This window comes from Diadema antillarum, unplaced genomic scaffold, assembly GCF_040938485.1.
Source record: "Diadema antillarum isolate AM-2024a unplaced genomic scaffold, OU_Dant_1.0 seq00000103_RagTag, whole genome shotgun sequence".
In the NCBI taxonomy this organism is placed as follows: domain Eukaryota; kingdom Metazoa; phylum Echinodermata; class Echinoidea; order Diadematoida; family Diadematidae; genus Diadema; species Diadema antillarum.
This window is the reverse complement of record NW_027271190.1, coordinates 1,082,501-1,104,328: the sequence shown is the minus strand read 5'-3', so window position 1 is coordinate 1,104,328 and position 21,828 is coordinate 1,082,501. Positions and strand designations below refer to the sequence as shown.

General features: G+C 36.5%; 1 protein-coding gene across 1 annotated transcript in view; it reads left to right on the top strand.

The window, feature by feature from the left end:
- The first annotated feature begins 831 nt into the window (after positions 1–831).
- Positions 832–21,828, top strand: part of LOC139726882 (protein white-like) — a 46,040-nt gene continuing 25,043 nt past the window's right edge. Inside the window, exon 1 of the mRNA XM_071637876.1 lies at positions 832–985. Coding sequence (XP_071493977.1) covers positions 832–985 — 154 coding nt within the window. The remainder of the gene's footprint in view (positions 986–21,828) is intronic.

Here is a 21,828-nt window from a genome sequence, read left to right as displayed (position 1 = left end):
ATTAATGTCAATTTATATAGGACAAATACAAGTAAAAAGTTAACACCCAATCACCATCATGCACTCCATCCTTCACTTATAAGAAATCTGCTCAAAACTAATAATTTCTGAGGGGTATGAATAATTTAGTAGTTAACTGTATATATATATATATATATATATCATATACATACATACATACTTGTGTGTGTGTGTGTATATATATATATATATGTGTGTGTGTGTGTGTGTGTGTGTCTTTATGTGGTGTGTTTTGGGGTGAATTCACATGAAACCTGAGGGCTGAAGGATTTAGGGCGGGTGGGGGGGAGGTGCATGTTAGCCTTGTGTGTGTGTGTGTGTGTGGTGTGTGGTGTGTGTGTGCATGTGCGTATGTGTTTCTCGCAAATGGCCTCGATTTCTTTTTTTTTTCCTTTGAGAAGCAATGGAATATGACTCGTTTGTTTAGAGCAAACTATCTATCATGTCCGCGTTTTGCGGGCATTTTGCGAGAATATATGTGTGTTAAAAAAACAAAAACAGAAAGCGGATTTCGTTTTCTTTGGTTAAAAGAGTCACAATGTAAGTTTGACATTATTTTGCACAATGTTTGTGTCACTGCATTTTGTCTTTATATAGTGTAAGATTGACATTATTTTGTACAATGCTGTGTATGATGCAGTTTGTCTTTGCATAATGTTTTGTTTTTGTTTCTATGAAAGTGAATTTTGTGATATGAAATGGAACGAAATTCGAATAAAGAATTTAAAAAAGGAATTCTTCCCTTTTTTTCCCAAGAGGCCTAAACTGCCTTTGACATATCATATATCGTGTGCTTCTCTCTTCAGGACAATGGCATACCACAGCAGCTTGAGTTCCATTCCTGTCGACCGGCGATTGACGCTCACCTGGAGTGACATCACCGTGACCTTTGAACCCAAACGAGGTCCCATTGACAAATTACGAGGGCGCCCTTCACCTCCGCCAACGCGTATTCTGAAAGAAGGTAGGGCGTATGATAATGTAGACTAACACTTCTCTCAAATAGGGTGATGTTTGTTACTCTGAAGGTTCATTAATCCGAAAAAGAAATAATGTTGGGGGGAAGAGGGTGCGTACTAACGAACCTTAGGAATTACGAACCTTAGTTCATTCTATAGGATTAGCGAAACTTCGAAATAACGAACCCTACTTTTTTATCTTCGGATTAATTAACCTTTATAATCATTCTGATTACTGAACCTTCGGAATAAAAAAGAAATCTCTGAAGTAACGAACCTTCAGAATGACGAACCTTACTTCATGTTCTGATTACTAATCCTTCGGAATAAAAAATTTCTGGAGTAACAAATCATCGGAATAACGAACCGTAACCACCTCAAATGTTTGTGTCTGTAAAGATTAAGAATATGTGAAAGATGTTATAACTTGAATGTAAGGTCGAACAGGTTTTAGGACTGCTAGATTGGGTATAAATTGTACTCTAGGTTATTGTTTAACGCAATCCTGACTGTAGCTAATGCTCTGATTTTTACTTGGTGCTTACATCCTTGGGACACGAAAATTGATAACGTTTTCTTCTTTCTTGATGCAAATGCAAGCAGACTGGATAACAGACAGTGTTGGAGTGTTGGTAATGGTAGGCTCCTCTCGCATATCTATGCGTAGAAGCTATAATTGTCATCATCATTGTGCTTAGAAGAAGCAATGACTTCGTGTTGTCTGAGTGTGTGGGTGTGTTTGGTGGGGGGGGGGGGGGGGTCTGTTCTTAGTGACTGTATATGCGGGTATGATACCAGCAGAACTAATTAACCGAGGTTACGAGATTTAGCATAATTATTTGGTTCTTCTTGTATATAGCACCACGTGCCTGGTTGGTACTGTTCGCTGACTGTCAGTAGCTTGGGACTAAACAAGAGATTGTTCGGTGTTCATCGACCGTTTCCCTGTATGTGTATAGTGTTATCGAGGACTATTTCAGCGGGTTTGCACCCCGAAAGCATTATTTTGTTACTCCCCTGTACAGGTCCTCCATTTTCTGTTCTATCCAAGGGATAGGATTGTTTTGCCCCTTACAAAAGATGGTAAAATATACAACATTTGAAATCATCACATTCAAACTGACTTTCTTATTAAGGCATCTAGTTTATTTTATTCACTTGAGCTTTAAACACTAAATCGAATTTACAAAATTTGCATAAATATCTAATATCAAGTATGATTGTGGCGTAATCATTAGAAGCACAAAATGATAATTGTAGGCCTATTGAAAATGATCCCTTGACAAATGCTATATGATATTGTAAATACACAGTAACTTCTGATACACCAAAATGATTGTATAATCAGCCTGAGATCAACATAGATTAATTGCAATGCATTACACAAGAAACATGGAATTCGTAATGGAAGACAAAGAAGAAAGATAGAGGAAACTATATAAACATCGGGCTAATCATCAATATGATTATGTTAAGTCAATATGATTATGTTAAAGGGGATGGCTAGTAAGTGATCACTGGGAAGGCTGGGGGATGATTGTTCCAGTTGTTGTGCTATTCATTTAAGAGTACATTATATATCTATTGTTGTGTGAAAATTATTTGCTTCAGAATCAATTTTCACACAACAATAGATATATAATGTGCTCTTAAATGAATCTCACAAGAACTGGAACAATCATCCCCCAGCATTCCCACTGATTCCCACTGATCAGTTACTAGCCATCCCCTTTAAAGTTGGTTGTCTAGTTAATTACATCGAAAACGCTCAGCTACACACACTGGAATGGAATCCTGCGTCCATTATTTTGATTGCAAGAGAGACAGGTTATCTACTGAGTCTAACATTTTAGGTCATTATGCAATAGATTTATTCAGTGCACTACTGGTCATAACGAACACGGTTATAACGAAGTTCCGCTTACAACGAAGTAAAAGTTCAGGCCGTAATATTATCCGCTCTATTTTTTTATTTGTTTATTCATTTATGACGAAATTTCGATAAAACGAAGTAAAAGTGCCGGTCCCGATGACTTCGTTATAACGGGAGCCCACTGTATCTTTCGAGATTTACAGCGAGAAAAGGGTGAGTGTGCGAGATAGCGCTGTCTCCTGAAGTCACGTGGTTGTGCGTGTACCGCTTGTCTCATAGCTCTAGTCACAGTATAAGGGCCTATGGTTCTTCTTTGTAACAACTAGAGGGTTCATACCTGTAAATAAAATGGGATGTCCCTGACCGCTTCACAAAATCGTACCAAAGATACCAAAATAAATGAAGAAAAAATCAATTAAAAATCAGAAATGCAGTATGACAACAAAAGTGAATAGCTGCAGATATTGAGTACAAAAGTATGATTATGAATTCCTCTACAAACTACATTTGGGTTGGAAGATGAGAGTTTTTTTTCTAATGGAATTTGAAGGGACTATATTTAATCGGGTGCATGTACAGCAAATAGGTGATCTTTTGAGTGAAAAGAACTCGTAGTCTGGCTTTGCGTACACACAGAGAAATTACGGTTCTAATTTGCACCCTAGAGGGTGCATATCGTTGTAACACCAGCGGCTCCATTTAGGGTTCTATTTTTTGGGGTGCTTATTTAGCACCCTATATTTAACACCATAATTATTATATGGTGCATATTTGCACCCCTCTATTGGGTTCCCTTTCTGCACCCAATAGGGTTCATATCGTTGTAACACCAGCGGCTCCATTTAGGGTTCTATTTTTGGGGGTGCTTATTTAGCACCCTATATTTAACACCATATAATGGTGCATATTTGCACCCCTCCATTGGGTTCCCTTTCTGCGCCCCATAGGGTGAACAAAAATTCAGGTGCAAATTTGCACCCTTTCTGGTTCATATCGTTGTAACACCAGCGGCTCCATTTAGGGTTCTATTTTTGGGGGTTCTTATTCAGCACCCTATATTCAACACCCTATAAGGTGCAAATATGGACCTCTATACAGGGTTCCCCTTCTGCACCTCATACCTGAGTAGTTATAGCAGTCTAAATGGTGACGCCCTATGGGAAATCGCGTGTTGTAGGTGAATCGGGGTGTTCATTTTCCATAGGCCCTGTGTTAAAGTTGGACTTTGAATTTCTCCATAGACGCTGTAGTTAAGAAATTGGCCGAAATTTTTGGTGACGGTCCTATGTTATAACGTGTGATGTGATGTTGATATTTTGTCTAAGTCCGACATATGTTGGAACTTAGAATTTTTTGGGTGATGTGTTGAGTGAATGGGTGAAAATGTCTTGGTGACGGTTGTATATGTTATAACGTGTGATGTGGTTTGGATTCGGTTGGTGAGGACCGTGTGAAGATTGTACATGAATGCGTTAGTATTGGTCTGGCGTTGCGTTGTGTGCGTTGTGTGCGTGGAGTAATGTGTGGTTGATGTGTGATTGATGTGGGCATGTTTTTTCTTTGTGTGTGTGTGCGCGTGGTCGTGGGATACAAGGGGTTCTTTTATATTTCTTTGTTTTACTCTTTATTTTCTTCTTCGGAGAATGTGTTGCGCTGTGTGCGCGTGATCGTTGGATATAAGGGGCTTTTTCATATTTCTTTGTCTTCTTCTTCATTTTTTTCTTCATTTTTTTTTCTTAATGGTGGACATGCGTGGAATATACATCAAACATCGATGTACGTAAAGACGTTCGTTGGTATTTCTTTATTTTTTTCTGAATGGATGAGGAGAATGATATATATTTATATATATATACAAAAATGATTTTGAATGACGTTCTTTTATGCATTTCTTTATTTTCCTCTTTATTTTTTATCTTCTATATGTTACGTGTGGTATAATATGTTAGGTTAGAAAGCATTGTAAACACAATGAGAATATATCATCGATAATGAATCTATCGAATTATTTAGTTTTAATGATTCTATGCTTGTAATGACTAGATAGGACTATATACAGTACATATACAGCTTAGCTACAAGGCAGCGAAAAGTCGACTTTTTTTTAAATCGCTTTCCTCTGTATCGGTTATACAAGCAAGCTATGTCTATACAACAAATAGCAACCGAGTTATATGGATTTTCGTTATTTATCGTCTTTTTTATTGGTAACACAAGTGATATACGAGGAACATGGCAGAGACGTATGTACTTGGTTTAAGAATTAGTATTACAAATGTACTAAAAAATTATCCGAGATATACCAATAACATATATATGTAGGTCTATATTACAAAGGTACTTAAAATCAACCCAAGATATACCAATAACATAATAGGTCTATACACTTTACTTTAAAGGACAAGTTCACCTTCATAAACATAAGGATTGAGAAAATGCAACAATATTAGTAGAACACATCAGTGAAAGTTTGAGGAAAATTGGACAATCGATGCAAAAGTTATGAATTTTTTAAATTTTTGTGTTGGAACCGCTGGATGAGGAGACTACTACAGCTTGTGAGTCATATGCGTACAACAGTATAAAGAAAATATAAAAGAAAATTCAACATATTTTCACTTTTTTCGCATAATAAAAGAGCAATTGACTCGCCTCTTTCTAAAGGCAGGGGGAATAATATTACCCATAACATTTATCGGTAACGAGTCAGGGGAATGTGTACTTTTTTCAAAAGATGGAATTTTGTGAAATTCTCTTTATATTTTCCTTATATTGTTGTACGCATGTGACATCTAAGTTATTCATACACTGCAGTAGTCTTCTCATCCAGCGGGTACTGCAAAAAAAACTTCAAAAATTCATAACTTTTGAACGGATTGTCTGATTTTCCTCAAACTTTCAATGATGTGTTCTACTAATATTGCTACATTCTCTCAATCCTTATGTTTATGAAGGTGAACTTGTCCTTTAACCCGTTCCTTCCGCAATTTCCCGAGAACTGTCGATGCCCCCAATTCCTTTACGCATAAGAACGAGAATGGACAATATTGTTCATCCGCCAATGCGAATGCACTCACTCATAGTTGAGAAGTTGCTTGGTTGTTCTCTGTCGTTTTTATATACAACCCTACCTGTACATTGTATCCGAACACAGCTTCGATACACCCAGCAGCGAGAGCTGCTCTTGCGTTCGTGTCTGTACTCGCGCGTAACAATGTCATGATAGTCATGAACGTATGGTCGGCCGATTCTGCCCGGGCTCGTCCACTTACCATGCGTCGAGGCTGCGTGATATTCAGTTTTATATTTCGTATACTAGTAACACTTTCTGCCAAGACTGTATTGATAAAGCTGTATTGTAGACCTATGGCAGCGCTTACACATTGAATATATTTATTGAATATATTTCGTATCGGATCATATACAAACAATGTCATAAAGAAGGAATATGGGTGTGATGAATGCAAATAGCGTGAAATAGTAATATCATATTGTGTTAAACATTTTCTGTGAATATTTGCAAATAGCGTGAAATAGTAAGATCATGGGCAAAATATGAACGTGAAAACAAAAGCTGTCAATCGTAATTACAAAGAGGTAACGCGGCAAAAAGTAAACCTACATGCCGATGACGTATGCAAACTCGCCGATTTCTCACGATTAATCGATTCTATGACGCCGCAACCCATAGGGCAGTGTATCCAAATATTGCAGACTGATTGTGTACGAAACGATATTATGTTTTGTATTCCTTAGGAATTATTCTATTTGACCGTGTGATTTTTTTCTCACTATTTTATGTTTATTTTTATCTTCGTGCAGGAGGAGGCATGATCGATGAATCCATTAAAGTATCTCTATTTTGGAAGAAAGTACGAATTTTATAGATTAGGGTTGAAATGGTTGAAAGTCTGGGTGTGAATGAAATCGGGATGTATCACGATTGCCTAACTGCAGAGGGGTCTGCCGCTGTTAACAAGCACCAATGATTTGAAACATTACATAAGGCAACTTTAACGAAATCTAAAGAAAATGCACTGGATATATTTTGAGATCAAACGTTGAAATCAGAACATTGTTGAACCACCTATGCTAGACGTACCTTACCAGTGGAATCAGTTGAATCAGGCTATCCATTGCACTTCGAATGTTAACTTTTTTGAAAAGTTGCACTCATGACTCATTTGTTCGTAACCGCTTTCGAGCATACAAAATGCAGATTATAGTTGTTGTTTTTTGTCATCATTATTGTTTCATTTATTTTTATGTACATGCGTGTGTAATTACTTTTGTATTCCATAATTTACTTTTCCTACTGCGCCTTGAGTACATAATTATTTTGTCATGTGGAATTGGCGCATCAACGAGTGCCCGGTATACTGATTATTATCAGAATATAAGAGAATATTTTCCATGTAAAACAAAATAACAGTATGTTGATGTGAAAACTGCAATGATATGGTATAACATATAGAAAGAACGTACATCTTCTCGTGCGCTTGTATTGAGGAAGAGTGTGAGGTCAAGCAGCTTCGTATATGTACATTGTATTACATAACTTCTTTGCTTCCGACCGACGGCAGATTCGATGTCATTGTGCTGGTGGGCTATACACTAAAACTGAATTGAAATTGATGTGAAAACTGCAATGATATGGTATAACATATAGAAACAACGTACATCTCGTGCGCTTGTATTGAGGAAGAGAGTGAGGTCAAGCAGCTTCGTGCGTATTACATAACTTCTTTGCTTTCGACCGACGGCAGATTCGCTGTCATTGTGCTGGTGGGCTATAACACCGTGACAAGTCGATGTCGTGATTTTATGCATATCGTTTACTGATTGTTTTTACGAGTTTGGTCTCCTGATTTGGTGAATTGTAATGGAAGGATACCTGTGATACGTCTCTGTTAGTTCTGTCAAGAAAAATACCATCATTTCATTTCATTTATTTCCACATTAAAAAGACGATCATTGCATTTCAAGTCATAGTATAAATAAATTCATTGTGGGGGACCAATTAAGGTATTTCAGGCTGGTTGGGAATAGGCCCCAAAGTAAATACAAGACTTTTTCAACTTACAATAATAGGGCCTATATAGGTACAAAATACATAGGACACAAACGGTACACAATCAAAGCAGGCTAAAGGAGGAAAAAAGAAGACAGTGAAATACTGGCAGAATATACAAAACTATGTTGCTATTAAGTACGAAAGTGCGTCTAAAATTCTTTATGAAATGCGGCAATGATTTGCAGTTTTTCAGTTCCTTTGGTAAATCATTCAACAAAATGGAACCTTGATAAAAAGAAATTGTTGACTTGGGTAGTTCAGTTCGGTAGAGGGGAGGATGAATTTTTTTGGTTCTTGTATTATTAGAATGAATGTTGCTGTTGAGATGTTAACATTGTTGTATAAGGGCGTTGGTAATGCACCGAATAAATACTGTTGCATAAAAATTCCCGTTTGAAAGCAGATTATATCTTGAATCGGTAATGTATTCATATTTTTTTTTTTGATAATGCAGATGTTTGCGACAAGTAATGTGAGTGGGTTATAATACGGAAAGCTTTTTCTTGCGACAAATGCATGCGTTTTACATTCTTTTTAGTTGAATGGCCCCAGACGGGAGTGCAATAACTCAAAATGAGATGAAATGGAAATGGTCGTCTGAGTATTTCAACTATTGTGGATTATGATATGAAACGAGAATTCCATCGTGTGAGATCCCTTCTTTTTAAATTTACTGAAGTGAAGGAATCAAACAAAAACACTGCTAATCCCGCAAGCTGTACATTCGGTATATACATAAGAACCTGACTGCATGGGATTTAAATGTATAAAACTCACGTTGTTACTCTTCGGACTGTTTGATGAGCAAAAATAGTAAAACTGAATTGAATAGAACCAAAAAAAAAGCATTTCGCCTACAAACTTGCACGGTACATACAGGGGTTGTATAATAATAACCACCACTATACGAATAATTGATGACATTGTTCACGAATCACCTATATACACTCACGCATAATATTCACCACACATGATACGAATTGACAACGATCAATCCATTGGGACTCACCTATATACCAAAGAAACATACTCTATATACAAATCATATACGAATGAATTAACTTAACCGAAGCAAATTAATCAGACGCTCTGCTTGTCATTACCCCTCACAAATGCAAGGCACTATGCCCCAGGGAACGGCACCTGACAGTACGATAGATTTACCGAAATCAGTGGAAATGATTATGAGCACATTCGACCGTACATGGCACTGCATGGTGAATGAAGTTAAACGATGTGGGCGAGGTTTCTCCCCCTTTCAAGTTGAAGAGAAGTTGTGGCTTACAGAAATCATTTTGGAGATAGCGATGTTGCATAAGAGCTTATCATAATGCAGTCAGAAAAATAACACATTTTCAAAGATTGTAATTCCTTTGTTCACAATATTAGCTATGTTTATGAACGAGAAATAGACCACGTTTCAGGTTTTTTTTTTCAAACTGCTTCATTTCCTCTTGTCCTTTCATTTAAGACATTTACACACTTGAATGACTGTATGTTTAAACGTTCACAACACATAGGTATATCAAGACACTCAAATCAACTATCAAATTGAATCTCCAAGTACCAAAGACATTCTGACGAGTTACAAAATATTTTAATCGTTAAGAAATGCGACTGAGCAGGACAAACAACCGTACAAGTGTAAATCAATGCAGTATAAAATATTCGTCAAACATAAAAAGGTCCTTACAAATTAAGATATTGTTATTTCTCCTGTAATTATTTCATCCTTGAATCATTTTGGCGTTTAATCATAATTATAAGAGAGATAACTTTGTCAGTGTTTGTACGCCCTACACATTTTTTTTTCTACAATTTACTCGCATGATCAATTTTGTCATTGAAAAACTAGGCGAATTGCCAGTCCTACAGGACAAGGACAAGGATACACGAATACTAATTTCTACTAAGTTGCATGCATAATAAGTTCAAACTTTAAAAAACAATTCCACTTTGATTTACAGGAGATACGGTATCATGACATGCTTAATTTGACGGTTGGAACTTACGCTTTTTGCTATAATCATTCAGTGGCTAATGCTTTTAACCATCGTGAACGTTACGGTTATCTAACGAAACAAAAAATGGATTTCCCTACTCGTTTGATTCAAACGGAGATCTCGTGTATGATAAGGTCATAACCCATGCGCGTAGAAGATGCCGCTCCATTCATTCACGGTAAAGAGCAGGATGTATAATACGCTTTAGTAGTCGTTCCGTCGCGTCATCCATGCAGCAGAACCCAAGGGAAGACCAGCTAGTACAGCCGAAAATGGACTATCCATTATATAATCTTGCCAGATTGAAAATGAAACGAACGAACGAACAAACAAACAAACATAATAAGACTACATTGTATTGAGTTTTGCCAAACTTTAACAAAATATATCGACATATCGTTCTTTCAAAACATATTATTATATATCATGTATTTTATATAGTATATTATATTTCTGTCATATTATATGTGACCGTGCATCACAAAACGAACAAAAAGTCGCACACTGATTTTGCGTGAGGACTGAAAATAAGTGAAATTGGGCAACCTAGCCGATCTTGACTTTTTCATATTTTCTCAAAGAGCAAGTCTTCTTTTACAATATGCTAAAATTTGGGATCATGAAACGGGCGGGAAAGTGTGTTTTTTTAGCAGTTTATCTCGACCATTGTTGGTAGAATAGTGTGATTAGGTGTGTCTTTCGAGTCCCCTTTTCATTTCTGAAAACCTGGTACACACTCTTCACTTTCAACTCGAATAACTTTTGAAAAGATAACGCTACTGCTTTGAAAGTTGGCATTACTTATGCCCCATGGACAGAATGTGTTAATGAGGCATGCTTAATTTCAGTTTAATCTGATAATCCCTTCATTGTTGTTACTCCAGTGGTTTACTTCCTGTTTTTTTGTCCCATTCATCGCACAGCCAGCATGGCTTGGTAAAGATTTAGCGCTTGAATGGACACTGCACTTCAGAGCCTCTTTTCTCAGTTCACACTTTTCCGGAGTATGTGCGTTCTTTCCACTCTTTAGATAAGTTAGGAGAGTCCATTTGATTTTATTTATACATCATTTTCAAGCTTAAAGTCTGCTCTCTCAGAATATGGTCTTAACTAAAAATTCATGTCTGGCAACTTTTTGTTCATTTGTGGTGTAGGGTCACATATATAACAGAAAATTACAAGTTTATAACAGATTGTGGTAGGTGTCAATTTCGTTACAACTGATTGTTGTCATATTTGACAACAATATACTGTTTTAAACAATCACAGATTCGATATTAACACGAAAACTTTCACCTAAGTATTTATTAAAGTGCAATTCATCCTATATATTTGCAATACGTCACATTATTTTGTAAAGAAAAAAAGGCGTTGTACCAAAAAGCGTTACAGTAGCTCTTGAACTGAAATGGGGATAGGCAGAGTTAAACTATACAGTGGCATAGAATACACGAGGGTAACGTAACAAGCATGCAGTATTTCTCTTTGTTTACATTAAAATAAGGTTGCGAAAATCGAAAAAAAAAATCACAGCGGAATCTTGTCAAAGATATGGAAGTACGTAATTATGATTAAACTAACGATATTCACAGAAAATGTTCAATACGATATACTCTTCTGCCCCTTATAAAATCCGCTTATAAGAAATCTACATTAGTCTTTCTCATCGCAATATGCAGATTAAAGTTCACCGAGAGTAATGTAATCTAAAAAAAAAAGTAGTGGAAGAAACTCGATTGATTTATTGGTTTGACAATAACCATCATATACACGGTATAGTTTTAAAATCATGCGTTATGATTCTCTTGTTGGACACGAATTTTGTGCGATCTAACGGGTCTGACAGAGACACTGTTTTTCCAAATTTCTTACCTGCGTGTTTTTGTTTTTCAGTCTAACAGGGCACTCTCTCTTCCAATGTCCCACCTTTCCACATCGAAAGCATCGTGCTTGCCTCCTCTTTTCAAGAAGCTCCATCAATGTCTTTTCCAGCTCAATAACCCAGGCAGGGAGCGGCAACTTTGGTCTTTCTTGTTGATGAATTTTGTTTTTCACTTCAGTGTGAGCATCCTGTTTTAAAGCATTCGATGATAATGCATTGTGAAGAAATCAAGCGCAAAATAATTCCACACTACCTTCAGTTATTCTTCTTTTTTTTAGAACACTTCAAATCTACCCCCTCTCACACAATTCACTCTCCGTTTTTTTTTTAGTCTTTATATTCTAGTTTTATAGTCAATGCTCTCGTTCCTCGTATGTCTGCTTTTTTTAATCCATTTTGTAAAATCAATCTTGTTACGACTATACATTAAAAATTAAATCTTCAAAAGTAAAGTCACACATCGGTATCTTTTTTTCTCCTGAAAAGTCAAAATAAAGCCATCGCATAAGTACAGTCATTTTCAGATACGTGTTTTACCTACTAGGCCTACATCATCACCTGTCACAATCATCTTTACTCTCCTCAACATAGTTAAACTTTCAATATCGAGTTGAACATTACTCACACCATCAAAAATATGGCAAGCGACACTCGATCATTACAATATAATGAATTATACACAACACAAATAGTACGATACCAGAGTGGGTCTTGCATCTTACATGAAAAGCATTTGCTGACACTTGACGCGCACAGTTTTCTCAAGTAGCTGGCTATACCATAGGTACAGCTGTGTATGAAAAAGTTGAAGATGGAGCATGTTTGGTATTTACCGGTGAGAAATTAAGAATGTCGAATATAGGAGCCTCTGAAGTAATTGCATGTGGTTCTCAAGAATTCTCCTCTTCATTGTTGTTTCTGTCTTTTTTCTTTCTTTCTTTCTTTTTATCGTGTGAAAAAAAAAGACAACACTTTGTTTCAGTTCTAACAACGCAAATGTTTTTGACGTAAAAGCCAGAGGCATTTTTTATGATCTGAACGGTGAAAATGAGATTTGGCACTGTATACATACTTTTGAACAAAGACCCCGTCGTAGCGTTTGAATTACGTGCTATAAATCCACGTTCGATTCATGTCCAAATAACCACTTGCAGTAATCATTGACAGCGTCATCTCCTGAAAACACTTTTTCATTTCATCACCGCGTGATATTTGATCCTCCCTCTCAAAATTACAGTCGAACGTTTGCAACATATGATATTTTTGGGCTATGCAATAATTTGGTACGTGTTCGCCAGTTCTTTGAGTACACTCGAAGTAAAGAAATAATAAACTTGATCGGACCATCTACGTTTCACAGTTTACTGGTTTTTTTTTGTGTGTATCGTTATACACTGCGATTATATTAGACTTTTTCATGTAGCATACATTTTATGATCGTGCCAGTCGCTACAAAAAAGCAAGTCAAAACCCCCAAAAACATACAAGCAAAGAAATCTCCCCGCATATGTATTTTTTTTTTTTTTTTTGGTGCGTTTCTGTTAATTCTGTTCAATCATTTCGTCAGTCCGGTGGATATTCTTGACTCTTGCATAAACGGCATGTAAATTCACATTTCAGCGATATATATTCATATAGGTATATACATTTCTGTTTTTTCCGTAACCGACCATACAAGATGCATAAAAGCAAACTTTGACCATCAAATCATTTTTTTTTTTAAATCGAAGCAGTGTTCATCAAGTATTACGCGCTCACAATCTTCTTGCCAGCGCAGACTACATTAAAATATTGTTAAAGGTGAAAGTCAGTACGATTTCCATAATGTCATATAAAATGTAAACCTTGGATCCTTCTTTCCTCAATGCAATCCCTCAATGATGGGAAAAACGAATAAAAGCGACAACGCCCTAGTGATATGTAAAAACAGAATACCACGTTTAGTCATAAGTGACTTACCGACGGAACAATATAATAATCATCATCGTAATATGAATTCAATAATCAATATCGTATCTATCATAAAAGAAAATATATTGTAACACAGCTGGAGGATGTAATTATGCTGTTCAAGCTTTGCACGATCATAGAAAATAAGCCAACACGATGTTCAAAGAAGAAAAAAATAAGTCTATACACCCAAAATCCATCCTTGGTTCAGCACACCCGGCAATCTACACAATAATTATACATCTACATTTCTAGCAAAATACAATCGGGCATTACTGTTATCTACACTTTATGGTGACTTTATGCAACATCGCTATCTCCAAAATGATTTCTGTAAGCCACAACTTCTCTTCAACTTGAAAGGGGGAGAAACCTCGCCCACATCGTTTAACTTCATTCACCATGCAGTGCCATGTACGGTCGAATGTGCTCATAATCGTTTCCACTGATTTCGGTAAATCTATCGTACTGTCAGGTGCCGTTCCCTGGGGCATAGTGCCTTGCATTTGTGAGGAGTAATGACAAGCAGAGCGTCTGATTAATTTGCTTCGGTTAAGTTAATTCATTCGTATATGATTTGTATATAGAGTATGTTTCTTTGGTATATAGGTGAGTCCCAATGGATTGATCGTTGTCAATTCGTATCATGTGTGGTGAATATTATGCGTGAGTGTATAGGTGATTCGTGAACAATGTCATCAATTATTCGTATAGTGGTGGTTATTATATACAACCCCTGTATGTACCGTGCAAGTTTGTAGGCGAAATGCTTTTTTTTTGGTTCTATTCAATTCAGTTTTACTATTTTTGCTCATCAAACAGTCCGAAGAGTAACAACGTGAGTTTTATACATTTAAATCCCATGCAGTCAGGTTCTTATGTATATACCGAATGTACAGCTTGCGGGATTAGCAGTGTTTTTGTTTGATTCCTTCACTTCAGTAAATTTAAAAAGAAGGGATCTCACACGATGGAATTCTCGTTTCATATCATAATCCACAATAGTTGAAATACTCAGACGACCATTTCCATTTCATCTATTTTGAGTTATTGCACTCCCGTCTGGGGCCATTCAACTAAAAAGAATGTAAAACGCATGCATTTGTCGCAAGAAAAAGCTTTCCGTATTATAACCCACTCACATTACTTGTCGCAAACATCTGCATTATCAAAAAAAAATCTGAATACATTACCAATTCAAGATATAATCTGCTTTCAAACGGGAATCTTTATGCAACAGTATTTATTCGGTGCATTACCTACGCCCTTATACAACAATGTTAACATCTCAACAGCAGCATTCATTCTAATAATACAAGAACCAAAAAAAAATCATCCTTCCCTCTACCGAACTGAACTACCCAAGTCAACAATTTCTTTTGATCAAGGTTCCATTTTGTTGAATGATTTACCAAAGGAACTGAAAAACTGCAAATCATTGCCGCATTTCATAAAGAATTTTAGACGCACTTTCGTACTTAATAGCAACATAGTTTTGTATATTCTGCCAGTATTTCACTGTCTTCTTTTTTCCTCCTTTAGCCTGCTTTGATTGTGTACCGTTTGTGTCCTATGTATTTTGTACCTATATATTATTGTAAGTTGAAAAAGTCTTGTATTTACTTTGGGGCCTATTCCCAACCAGCCTGAAATACCTTAATTGGTCCCGCACAATGAATTTATTTATACTATGACTTGAAATGCAATGATCGTCTTTTTAATGTGGAAATAAATGAAATGAAATGATGGTGTTTTTCTTGACAGAACTAACAGAGACGTATCACAGGTATCTTTCCATTACAATTCACCAAATCAGGAGACCAAACTCATAAAAACAATCAGTAAACGATATGCATAAAATCACGACATCGACTTGTCACGGTGTTATAGCCCACCAGCACAATGACAGCGAATCTGCCGTCGGTCGAAAGCAAAGAAGTTATGTAATACGCACGAAGCTGCTTGACCTCACACTCTTCCTCAATACAAGCGCACGAGATGTACGTTGTTTCTATATGTTATACCATATCATTGCAGTTTTCACATCAATTTCAATTCAGTTTTAGTGTATAGCCCACCAGCACAATGATATCGAATCTGCCGTCGGTCGGAAGCAAAGAAGTTATGTAATACAATGTACATATACGAAGCTGCTTGACCTCACACTCTTCCTCAATACAAGCGCACGAGAAGATGTACGTTCTTTCTATATGTTATACCATATCATTGCAGTTTTCACATCAACATACTGTTATTTTGTTTTGCATAGAAAATATTCTCTTATATTCTGATAACAATCAGTATACCGGGCACTCGTTGATGCGCCAATTCCACATGACAAAATAATTATGTACTCAAGGCGCAGTAGGAAAAGTAAATTATGGAATACAAAAGTAATTACACACGCATGTACATAAAAATAAATGAAACAATAATGATGACAAAAAACAACAACTATAATCTGCATTTTGTATGCTCGAAAGCGGTTACGAACAAATGAGTCATGAGTGCAACTTTTCAAAACAGTTAACATTCGAAGTGCAATGGATAGCCTGATTCAACTGATTCCACTGGTAAGGTACGTCTAGCATAGGTGGTTCAACAATGTTCTGATTTCAACGTTTGATCTCAAAATATATCCAGTGCATTTTCTTTAGATTTCGTTAAAATTGCCTTATGTAATGTTTCAAATCATTGGTGCTTGTTAACAGCGGCAGACCCCTCTGCAGTTAGGCAATCGTGATACATCCCGATTTCATTCACACCCAGACTTTCAACCATTTCAACCCTAATCTATAAAATTCGTACTTTCTTCCAAAATAGAGATACTTTAATGGATTCATCGATCATGCCTCCTCCTGCACGAAGATAAAAATAAACATAAAATAGTGAGAAAAAAATCACACGGTCAAATATAATAATTCCTGAGGATTACAAAACATAATATCGTTTTGTACACAATCAGTCTGCAATATTTGGATACACTGCCCTATGGGTTGCGGCGTCATAGAATCGATTAATCGTGAGAAATCGGCGAGTTTGCATACGTCATCGGCATGTAGGTTTAGTTTTGCCGCGTTACCTCTTTGTAATTACGATTGACAGCTTTTGTTTTCACGTTCATATTTTGCCCATGATCTTACTATTTCACGCTATTTGCAAATATTCACAGAAAATGTTTAATACAATATGATATTACTATTTCACGCTATTTGCATTCATCACACCCATATTCCTTCTTTATGACATTGTTTGTATATGATCCGATACGAAATATATTCAATAAATATATTCAATGTGTAAGCGCTGCCATAGGTCTACAATACAGCTTTATCAATACAGTCGTGGCAGAAAGTGTTACTAGTATACGAAATATAAAATTGAATATCACGCAGCCTCGACGCATGGTAAGTGGACGAGCCCGGGCAGAATCGGCCGACCATACGTTCATGACTATCATGGTTACGCGCGAGTACAGACACGAACGCAAGAGCAGCTCTCGCTGCTGGGTGTATCGAAGCTGTGTTCAGATACAATGTACAGGTATATAAAAACGACAGAGAACAACCAAGCAACTTCTCAACTATGAGTGAGTGCATTCGCATTGGCGGATGACCAATATTGTCCATTCTCGTTCTTACGCGTAAAGGAATTGGGGGCATCGACATATTCCTTCTTTATGACATTGTTTGTATATGTTCCGATACGAAATATATTCAATAAATATATTCAATGTGTAAGCGCTGCCATAGGTCTACAATACAGCTTTATCAATACAGTCTTGGCAGAAAGTGTTACTAGTATACGAAATATAAAATTGAATATCACGCAGCCTCGACGCATGGTAAGTGGACGAGCCCGGGCAGAATCGGCCGACCATACGTTCATGACTACTAGTATCATGTTACGCGCGAGTACAGACACGAACGCAAGAGCAGCTCTCGCTGCTGGGTGTATCGAAGCTGTGTTCAGATACAATGTACAGGTATATAAAAACGACAGAGAACAACCAAGCAACTTCTCAACTATGAGTGAGTGCATTCGCATTGGCGGATGACCAATATTGTCCATTCTCGTTCTTATGCGTAAAGGAATTGGGGGCATCGACAGTTCTCGGGAAATTGCGGAAGGAACGGGTTAAAGTAAAGTGTATAGACCTATTATGTTATTGGTATATCTTGGGTTGATTTTAAGTACCTTTGTAATATAGACCTACATATATATGTTATTGGTATATCTCGGATAATTTGTTAGTACAATGTAATACTAATTCTTAAACCAAGTACATACGTCTCTGCCATGTTCCTCGTATATCACTTGTGTTACCAATAAAAAAGACGATAAATAACGAAAATCCATATAACTCGGTTGCTATTTGTTGTATAGACATAGCTCGCTTGTATAACCGATACAGAGGAAAGCGATTAAAAAAAAAAGTCGACTTTTCGCTGCCTTGTAGCTAAGCTGTATATGTACTGTATATAGTCCTATCTAGTCATTACAAGCATAGAATCATTAAAACTAAATAATTCGATAGATTTATTATCGATGATATATTCTCATTGCGTTTACAATGCTTTCTAACCTAACATATTATACCACACGTAACATATAGAAGATAAAAAATAAAGAGGAAAATAAAGAAATGCATAAAAGAACGTCATTCAAAATCATTTTTTGTATATATATATATAAATATATATCATTCTCCTCATCCATTCAGAAAAAAATAAAGAAATACCAACGAACGTCTTTACGTACATCGATGTTTGATGTATATTCCACGCATGTCCACCATTAAGAAAAAAAATGAAGAAAAAAATGAAGAAGACAAAGAAATATGAAAAAGCCCCTTATATCCAACGATCACGCGCACACAGCGCAACACATTCTCCGAAGAAGAAAATAAAGAGTAAAACAAAGAAATATAAAAGAACCCCTTGTATCCCACGACCACGCGCACACACACACAAAGAAAAAACATGCCCACATCAATCACACATCAACCACACATTACTCCACGCACACACGCACACAACGCACACAACGCAACGCCAGACCAATACTAACGCATTCATGTACAATCTTCACACGGTCCTCACCAACCGAATCCAAACCACATCACACGTTATAACATATACAACCGTCACCAAGACATTTTCACCCATTCACTCAACACATCACCCAAAAAATTCTAAGTTCCAACATATGTCGGACTTAGACAAAATATCAACATCACATCACACGTTGCATTATAACATAGGACCGTTACGCCACGCACACACGCACACAACGCAACACCAAAACCGGTACTAACACATTCATGTACAATCTTCACACGCAAACCACATGACACGTTATGACATATACAACCGTCACCAAGACATTTTCACCCATTCACTCAACACATCACCCAGAAAAATTCTAAGTTCCAACATATCTCGGACTTAGACAAAATATCAACATCACATCACACGTTATAACATAGGACCGTCACCAAAAATTTCGGCCAATTTCTTAACTACAGCGTCTATGGAGAAATTCTAAGTCCAACTTTAACACAGGGCCTATGGAAAATGAACACCCCGATTCACCTACAACACGCGATTTCCCATAGGGCGTCACCATTTAGACTGCTATAACTACTGGGGTATCAACAATGCTATCTAATATGGCCCTTTAATAACCCTTTCTGTGTCAGTGAGTCGAATGTGCACAATTATATTACTATCACACACAACCTATGGGCAGGTATTATAATGTGGCAAGCGGAGGGTTAAAGGGCACTGTTCACAATAAACGGTTACCCTGACGAATAAGCTCTTTTTTTGCTGTTTTAGTTTTTTTTTTTTAATCAAGGAATGGACAATCAGAAATTGATAGAAAATGAAGAGTAAGGAATATGTAAAAACGTCACTGGCAAACAGGGATTGAATGATTGACACCGTCTCGAGGCAGTATAGCTTATAAACTCGGATGATGTAGGGATAATAGAACTTTGGGAATATTGGGTTTACCAAAATCAAAAGATTAAACAAAGAAAGAGAGAGGGGGGGGGGGGAGAAAGAAAAAAAAACATATATTCAGAGATATATAAAGAGAGGGAGGGGGAGAGAGGTAGAGAGAGAAATGTAGGTCATGGCCCATTGACTGGTCAGTACTTGTCAAGTACTTTGTAGGCCTACTTATCCTGGTAAAGTTTCAAAGCACACTTCATGTCAAGTGGTGGATATTTTGCAAAGCCAATTTATTATGAGATGTTCAAGGTTAACGACTTCTCTTATAGTTGGTCAAACCTATCATGTTCTCTCTTCCCCCTTTTTTTCATTTAAACACAAAGGAGTTTGTAGTGATTGTATCATTTTGACTGACGCCCTTACGAAGTAGCCAGTGGTTTACAGGAGGGAGATCAATTTCTCTAGTGCTGCCAGGACTAATAAGTTATATAGATCGTGTGACAAGGAGTTGACCATTAATCGTTCTGTAACAAGTTTTAAAGTAGGAAATGGATATACATATATACGAGTTTTACCTTCGGCCGAGCGACCCAGTTAAGATAAAATAACAAACTGCAGAGGATCACACCTGTCACTGTTGAAGATCATTCTCTTCAAGCCTACACTACCATATGTCTCAAAAAATTACAATGGTACCCTCCGCAACGACAACTTTAAAAATAATGAATCTATCCAACTACAGTTTCAGGGTATTTCGCACATCTTACAGAAAATCCCATTCGATTTGCTTCAGTGGTTAAAGAGAAATGAGGAATCTTGTAGAGCATGTCAGGAATCTCTTCCCTCCAAGTTCCGTCCATTGTGTTCACACATTATGCAGTTCCAAGAGCAAACTTGGAAGAATCAGACTCATGACATGCTTTACAAAAATCCTAATTTCTCTGTAACGCTAACCAAATTGAATGGGATTTTCTGCAAAATACAGCTGAGATGTTATATTTTAAGACCCCGAAGTAGCATTTAGACAGTTTGATCATATTCATAGTTATCAATGCGAAAATCTGATTGTATTTTTTTTGTGGACATACTGTACATATTCGTAATCTTCATTTTCCAACATTCTCATTTTTTTTCTAATTTTACACCTGAGTTCTTCTTCAATTTATTATTATTTTTTTGTTTGTGTTACTAATATACAATAATTAGAAATGATTAAAAGAAATGATTAAAACATTAAAACAAGAGTTTTAATGCCTATCAATAAATACAAAAATAGAGTTTGTATGCCAATGGTTGAAATCAATAAATACAAAAAATAGAGTTTGTATGCCAATGGTTGAAATCAATAAAACACATAAAAAAGTTCTAATTTTTATGCTTGTAATCAATAGAGTGTTTTCGTTTATCCCTCCTTTATAGGTTTTGTGCGTGGCAACTCCGATATTTCTTTTGATACTAAATTTAGCAGCAGTTAACATTTTATGAATGTTCTCGAGTTCACGAAGCACCAGAGTGCAATGTATTTTGTATACCACACGTATTGGGAAATCACCCACACTGAATTGCTGTAATGTCTAGGCTCTTACCCGTGTGCTATGATTAGTTGCCTATGTAATTCTTTGTTATTATTTGATATTGAACAAGAGTTTTAATGTCTATCAATAAATCACTGTAAAGAAAAAGCCTTTCTTTGTATCTATTTTCGTTCGATTAGCGTCCAATCTGCGTGGATGCATGAGGCTCTTTCGTTTTCTTTCCTCCGCTGATATATTTTACCCTTCCATCATTTCTTTGTACATTGTATCTGACTTTGATTCTGATTTCAGTTCGATGGGGCTAGTTGGCGGAGTGAAGATTTTCTTCAGAGAATTGTGGGGAAAGTCATCAATGATACCATTTTTAAAAGAATTATTCAAACTATACCAAATAGATACTCCTCCATCTAATTGAGAAGATTTTAATTTGTTTTGAGTCTTGGAGAGCTAATTGAGATAGAGCGTCTACACAAAGTTGTGCTGTAGTCAATCTTTATCCTTTTATCTATGTCTCTCTTTCTGTCATCATTTTTCATTTTATCTTGTCATACCCTACGTTCCCTCCCCTTGCTTT